General features: G+C 33.7%; 1 protein-coding gene across 1 annotated transcript in view; it reads right to left on the bottom strand.

The window, feature by feature from the left end:
- Positions 1-277: 277 nt before the first annotated feature.
- Positions 278-8180, bottom strand: part of LOC149541414 (protein NRT1/ PTR FAMILY 8.2-like) — an 89709-nt gene continuing 81806 nt past the window's right edge. Inside the window, exons 3-8 of the mRNA XM_089795607.1 lie at positions 4624-4683; positions 4426-4540; positions 3579-3796; positions 2238-2788; positions 1342-1735; positions 278-730 (exon numbers count right to left, since the gene is read on the bottom strand). Of these exons, the coding sequence (XP_089651733.1) occupies positions 278-730; positions 1342-1735; positions 2238-2788; positions 3579-3796; positions 4426-4540; positions 4624-4683 (1791 nt within the window). The remainder of the gene's footprint in view (positions 731-1341; positions 1736-2237; positions 2789-3578; positions 3797-4425; positions 4541-4623; positions 4684-8180) is intronic.

Below are 8180 nucleotides of genomic sequence, written 5' to 3'. Positions count from 1 at the left end.
TCCCCTTAGTTCTTCTTGTCGGTTTGACTTGTGAGGCTTTATTTCTCACTTTGGAAAATAAAAAACCTACAGATATTATGTGGAAAAGAAAAATCGCAGATTAAACATTAGAAAGATATATCTTTTCATTAGTTGGTAACTTTATAGGTCAAGTACGAGATAAAAAAAAATAACGTAGTTCCTATCTCTCTCGAGGCGGGAATGAATAACAGTTCATAAGAAAAATACAGACTACTCTATTGTGATCAATACTCATGTGGAATAATTTTTCAAATTTTTATAAATGAGAACTTCTCACGTCATCTGCCCCTGGATTTGAGGAAGAACTAGAGTACCCCTGGTATTTAGCAACCAGCAGAAATATGAAAAGGTTAACCATATTTATTCCTGCCAAGACCCAGTAAAATAAATCCAGACGGCTCCTATTTAAATCATTTCTAAGCCAGCCGTTTTCCTTTCCACCTGTACAATTCTCAATGATATTTACAATTAATGTGCTCATCCAACTTCCAATACCAAATGCGCTTAGAAAAAGTGAGCTGCTCAAACTCCTCGTCCCATCTGTGGCTTCGTCGAAGAAGTACTCCATTTGCCCTACGTAAGTAAACAATTCAGCACTCCCCATCATAAAAAACTGTGGCACAAGCCACATTACAGACATGGGCAAGGTGCCTCCGTGAATATCTTCTGCCTTTCCTAGCCGCTTTTTTTCTATGATTGCTGCGTAAGTCTGTAAAAATTGAATATTAGCAACAGTGATTTTTCTAGAAATATACTAATATTGCTATCATAGTTTTTTAATTATTTTCGAATTATTATAATATTGTTATTATAGTTTTTTAATTGACTCATATTTAATGGGTAATGGATTATCAGTTTCATTTTCATCAATTTATTTTATTCTAGTGATGCATATAAAAAGAGTTTACTGATGTGGATTTCATGAATATGTTTCACAAAAATTAGTGACAATTAGTAGTGTACTTACTACTCATGACGACTAAGTAATGCATTTCATCTTCTTCAAAGATCATTTATCTCAATTCAATTCATAATCTACCAATAGAATTTCTTCCAAGAATAATTCCACTTAATTAACTACCATTTGTGAAACCTATAATTACATTCTATTTTTTCACATGAAAGATGGGTTCTCATTACGTACTACTCATAAGACATAAATCAATAAATTTAATCAGAAAACTACACAATTAATAACAATATTATCATAATCATACTTATGTATAATCCAAACTCACATAAATAATAAAAAAATCATAAAATCTGTCAATTAATTCACTAATATAGGTTATAAAAGATAAGATGGATCAGGGTTTATACCATAGCAATGATCGAAATAAACAGGCCAACGCCAATTCTTTGCAAGGACGTGATCCCATGTTCAACTCTCGTGACCTTCCTGAGTATGGGAACAAAGATTCGGTCATAGAAAGGAATGATAAGAATGGCACTCAGAGTGGAAAAAAGTGGTAATGAAGGTGGTGGGATGCTGAAATCGGAGGAGAGCTCTCGCCTCAATGTCTTTCCTTGGGCAACAAAATAAGTTGACAGTTGTGTGAATGAGATTGTCAATGCAATGGTGGATGCCCACACTGGCAACACTCTCAGTAGTGACTTCAATTCTTCAACTTGTGTAACACTACACAAACTCCATCGACTCTTTTCCAGTTGTATGTAGTCATAGTCTGTGAGTATGGCTGCTTTGTCAAGAAACCTGTACCATTTCAGATACAATTAGTAAACCTACTAGCCAATAGAGTTAAATCTTTAAACTTGTTGATGAAGAGGTATTCTACAATGATCATATGAGTAATAGTTATTTATGTTAATCATTAGGGTTTTTATTTTACAAAAGATCATTTATCAGTGTTTGATACAACTACTCGACTTAACCACTAGATTTATAGTAGACACACCAGACTATTAAATCATATGGGGAATCCAGCATGGGAGGCTGACCCACTATGGACAAATTATATATGAAATTTAAATTTTTAACACAAGATCAGAGATAGCAAGTTTCACCAATCCATGATCATGGTAACATGTTTTTGGGACTGATTCTTTCAACTCTCTCATTTTGATGATGAATCATAGAATAAGATCTAAAATGTTGATGTTAAAGATGTGATCGATTCTAGAAACATACTAACAAGACACAAGATCATTACAATACATTCTATTTAAAAACAACATATCTTTAAAGAACATTATACCTGTACTCATGAGTGTAAGGGAGCTTTCGAACTCCTGGGATAGCAGATGTAGTGCCCATCACTTCATACAAAGTAGTGTGATCAATCACCTTCATTGTCCCCTTCCTTACTGAAGCAACCAACACCTGAGCAAATCTTGTGAAAGGACTCCCAGTAGCCTTCCTGAATCTGTAATATGGAGCTCCACACACAAAGATAAGTATAGAAACCAAAGTGGCTCCTGCAGGAATACCAAATCCCCACACCCATCCATATTTGTTCTCGATATACACCATCACAGTTATGCCTATCAGTTGACCCATGTTAATGCTGAAGTAAAACCAGTTGAAGAAAGAATATCTTCCTCTTCTTTCCTTGGCATCGGTTTCATCAAACTGATTTGCTCCAAAGGAGGAAACACATGGTTTGATTCCCCCTGTGCCGATTGCAATGATATATAGAGCAAAGTACAAGACTGCACTCTGAGCTTTGGAGGCCGGCTCACATTGGGCAGTGCATTCAGGTGGCCTGAAAGAGCTTATGGATGCAGTTAACAGCAGCAGAACCGTCCCCTGTCAAATTTAGAGACCTACTTAGTGGATTCAAAATAACATAATTACAGCACGTTCTTCATGTTTCTTTTGAAAAATACAATTTGGCAATTTGGATTTGTTGGAGGATGTAATTTCTCCAGAGTCTATTTGATCATGAGAAACAATTTCCACTATTTACCTACTATTCTGATCATGCAATCGGTTAGAACTGTATGTAGAACAGTTATCTAAGTCTCTCCTTCAGTCAAGCTATAGTTAGGATGACATGCAGTTTCGATAGTTTAGATTCATCTGCTGTCCATACGTAGATATAACTGGATCAACTGTAGTTAATAATGTTGCGTACATATACTCAGATTTATATGCAAACAGATGTCTATTAGTTCAAGTCCACGTAGAAGTCTATGAACTCTAGAAGCTTCTATAAATGGAGAGAAGATCTCTATAAATAAATGTAATTAGAAATCTGATTTGTAGTAGATTAAAAGAATTTATTCTCTGCTGTAACAGAGCTGTGCCTAAAAAATTGTTTGTATATTTTGTGTTTAAGATATGAAATATGTAATTGCTCTGTTCTGTCTTGTACTCCTCTGTTTCAGTTCTATCAGGATTTGAGATGGTTCCAGAAATACACCCCAGTAGATGCTAATTAAAACAACCTAATGAGGTTATGTTTCGACCAGATGCATCTAATCTCTCATTCACGACAAATACAATAAAACAGATTGTTCTTATTCAATATTATGTGGGTATTACTTTAAAAATATAATTGGTTTCAAATATATAGTTGGCGAGAACTATTGTTTACCACAGCATAGATGGCAGAGAAGGCGAAAATGGTTTTGAAATGTCCCAAGTATGCATCAGCAGCGAAGGCTCCGAGAAATGTAAAGACAAAGGAAGCAGCTATCCAGTTGGTTACAAAATTAGCAGCATGGGCTCTGCTCTCATTCATCTCGTATACCAAGTAGGAGACCATATTGACTGTAATAGAATAGAATGCAAGCCTCTCCGCCACCTTGTTCGCTGCAAAAATATTACACAAATTTTATCTATCAACTCATAAATGTCAGATATGTGGCGGTTAATCCCACAACGCATTCGAAGTACTATGGAAGATTTGAACGTGGGTTCATGCATAAGAGCTCAGTTTGTACTCATCATTTATATAAACATTTAATTTTTGGAATATAAAGAAACAGCAGCAAGCACATAAAAAACAGAGAGAAATCAAACGATCGGTGACCATTGAATTTCACGTTGTCAACAACACTGACTAGTAGATATCTCAGTTAGAAGAAAAAGGGAAAATTGATTGTTATGTGATTCTTCTGGTAGACAAAAGAGACACAAGATATCAAATCTTACAGATTCTATAAATAAACTAGAAACCAGAGAAGAAATTGTAAGTGAACATTGAATTTCACATTGTCAACAACACTTGCTAGATCTTCTCAGTCAGTAAAACAAAAGGAAAATGAATTGTTATATGATTCTTCGATAGAGTCAAATAGTTGACAAAACAGACACAAGATACCAAATCTCACAAATTGTATAAATCAAAGCATGGCAGCATGTAGAGCAATTATTTTCTTTTAATAGAAGGCTAACTATTTATCTGGCCCCAGGTGCAAGAAGAAAATATGCAAGTATACCTAAAAGGAAATATGACGCTTTACATCTCCCTGTTTTCTTCATGTCAGCCACTTTCCCATGAAGGTCATATGACATATCTGGAGCATGATTAAAAGATCCTTCATCTTTTCTCTCCTGCAATTAATTACATAGTAAAATGAGACATGACAAAATACAATTGCATGAAACTTACGTTCTGGTAATTGCTTCTTTTATACCTGACTAGATAAAAAATCATCTGTACTCCCAACAGGTTGATTTCCCATCGCTTGCATTGCCTGTTGCAATATTAGTTGGTTGAACTTGATTGTAGACTTGCATGGGGGTGATTGAACTTTGTAAGGCTCTACTCTCATAACATATAAAGAAACTTTTAAAAGATTCCTTGACGGAGAAAACAACCAATTCTTGTAGTATGTGCAAAACAGTATCAACTAATAGAGAAGATACTCCATAAAAAATATAGAGAGTTTCAGCCGGCGAAGGCAATGGACAAAAATTCCTGTCAAGGAATAGTGTTCAGACGTCGTTTTCAACTGGTGTTTTGGGCCCATTTACATGAATTATACAGACCATATTCAATGAAGCCAAAGAGAAAAATACATTTAGTGTATACTTAAATTGTAGAGTATGTCGTCGGTTGCCTAGTGTCCATTTACTAGAAGATAGCACTATGAATCAACTGTTTGATTTGTGTACATTGCCAACCATAAATCTGTATGTGACGAATGGCTTGAATCTGTATTTAGATAAATAAATAGGTGTTCTGACTTTTTAATTCTGCATTTTAGCAACATTTTGATATCTTGTATGCTGTACCCATTATCATATGAATTTAAAGCCTGTCTTTTGCCATCTCTTTTTTTAAGTGTGTTTAGAATCAATTTCAAATTTTATATGATATGTATAATAAGCGCTCACTTTTTTGTTTTGTATCTTTTATCAAATGAGTTTTAAGCATTTGTTTTACTTTTCTTTAAATGAAATAGTGTGATATATGTTAATTGTCTATTTTTTTAAAATTATATTACAAAAAGGTGGCTATTAGAATGTTTCAAGTTATTAATTTATAATAATAATTAATAATCTTGTGGACAATCTTCAAGCTATTATGATAATTAATTTTATGTAGAATCATATTAGTTAGGAATAAGCATAAAACCCAAAGTAATTATAATGAGGCAAAATTGTAGGAAGAATTTGATAAGTGATTGTAAATGGATACCTAAGAAGGCTTTAAGCCACAATCTTCTAGATTATGGGTGGGGATTAGAGGGGGTATTTATGACAATTCAATAATTAATGTATGGAGGGATGTTAGAATAAATTATTTATATGCAAGTGGTCTGCATTACATTGTATAACTAGGGGGGAGGACCCAATAGTTGAGCACATTCCAATGGTTGTGATAGGAGTTGTTAACTTAATATCCACACTTGCTGATTTAATATCCAACATTTTTGACAAGATTTTATCAATAGTTGTGACTTAAAAAATTTTCATGCTAATGATGACTACTAATGATTGAATGAAAAATGTCCCTTTTCCCAAAAAACAACCAATAGTGTGATGCCACATCAGTTGCACAAGTATGGGGGTCTCTAATGCACTATAATTGGTCTCACTTTTTTTTTTGTGGGGAGGGGGGGGGGGGGGGCTATTTTGGACACCTTGGCAAAAAGCATGTTGATGTGGCATCATATTTGATGATGTCACTCTGAAACCTTAGTTATAAGTAGGGAACTTGTCAAATAAGGTGTACTATCAAAAAATGGGAGTGACTTGAAATTTTCACATAGGATTTTGAGAAGTGTGGAATTGGGGTACTCAACTACAAGGTCCTCTCTCCTATACAGTGGACACTTGGCTGCTTATAATGGCCTTCATCCATGCACATTATTCATATACTCATGATCTCACATGTCCATCATTAATTAATTTTTAATTTTTAATGATGGACACGTGAGATCATGAGTATATGAATAATTAATATATGGAGGGATGTTAGAATAAATTATTTATATGCAAGTGGTCAAGATTGATTAAACATTGTACAACTATACACTATCAACCTAGCTACTTCTAATGGCCTTCATCCATGCACATTATTCATATACTCATGATCTCATTTGTCCATCATTAAAGCTACAACATCTATGGTCTTTGTAAGATTTATGATGTTTCTATATATTAAATGTTAAGGGCCTATGTTCGACAGCTCTCATTGTCATGGGGTTTCTACTTTTTGTCATAGTATTTCATTTTCTATCCAACATATGGTGAGATTTAGTGAGTTGTTCCTTGTAAGTAGGAAAAGATGAGAAAAATAGACGTAAAGAACTCAATTTTTTTGAAGGAATCTACTAATTTTTTTAATGCGATCACAAGTGTCATCCATTAAGTGTAAGCCATAAGATCTTGAGGGAGCATTCTACAATTGTCATAAGCTTTTGAATAATTTTTTGTTAGAGGGAGCTAGCAAAATTGTAGGTTCAGCTAAAGGGTGATTTTAGAGTTGTAGACAAGAAAAAATGGAGCCATTGTTGAAGAAAGGAAAGAGTCAAAATAAATTTCTCAAAAGATGTTATTGATAATGTGTGAGAAAAATGGTCTATGGATCATAACAATCAAACAATGTGAAATTATCTATTGTTTACGCATAGGTGAAAAGAAGTTGTTTAAAATCATTGTTGAAGTTGTTTCTATTAATCTCATCATATATGGAGATAGAATCTCGATAGAGAATAGAAAGAAGAAACCATATATTTTTTGAGTGGAGGAGTCACAGAGTTCTAACTTGAAAAGGAAACCAAAGTTGATTACTAGTTGAGCAAAGAAAAAATTATGTGAAAGAATTTATTTGAAGGAGATTGATTAGGATTATGTTGCTTGGTTAGCCAAAGGATTTAGGTGTTATCTATAAAAAATGATGGGGACCAATAAATCAAGAGGTGCTTGACAACCTATAAATAAAGAGGTAATTTTCATCAAACAAGAATCTAGTGACTATAGTTTGTGAGTTTTTGGCTTGCCGCTAGGTGTGTGAATGGATCATGTCTATCAAGAGTTGTATATTACAATGGGAATTAGTTATAATTGCATTGGGTGCAAAGTGTTTGGGTTGGTGATGAAACAATTTATTTGGTTGAATGTGAATGCTAAGTTTCTATCAAATGTGGTCATGTAATTTAAGAATATTGTTAGATGATCTATGTAAAAAGATTCATGTTTTGATCTTGTCAAATTTTTGACCTAGTATTTGGGTAGTTGTTGAAAATAGGTTAGTCCCCAAGAATATTGTAAAATTCATGAAGATTAAATTAGTGATGTTTTTTAACATGGGCATGTGTATTTTGGGAAAATGTTTGAGTATTCATCACCTTTCATAAAAGGAAAAACTAAACATGTATCATATCTAAGTTATTGTACGGGATGCATTATTGATGCTACCCAATACCCTAAATTATTTTGGTTGAACATATTGATAATCCATGTATCCAAAAATAATTCCTATACAACTAGAAATTGGAGTAGTTGGGTACCCATGTACCTTGGTAGATGGATTTCTTTTTATATATGGAGTCAATAATCAAATTTGATACAGGAATGGAATAAGAAAATCCTGGAAAGTGATGATGTTTTTACTATCATGATGATTTTTGGTCATCCAAAACTACTTGTTGAGAATTTCTATGAGAAATCCTAAAGTGGAGCCTAAAATGTTTTGTTAAGTGGCCCTCTATTTTTTCCTAATATGAAGCCACATATGCATGAG

The sequence above is a fragment of the Cupressus sempervirens genome, chromosome 8 (genome assembly GCF_028749045.1).
Source record: "Cupressus sempervirens isolate cs-2001-9-10 chromosome 8, ASM2874904v1, whole genome shotgun sequence".
In the NCBI taxonomy this organism is placed as follows: Eukaryota; Viridiplantae; Streptophyta; class Pinopsida; order Cupressales; family Cupressaceae; genus Cupressus; species Cupressus sempervirens.
This window is presented reverse-complemented; position numbering and strand designations above follow the sequence as displayed.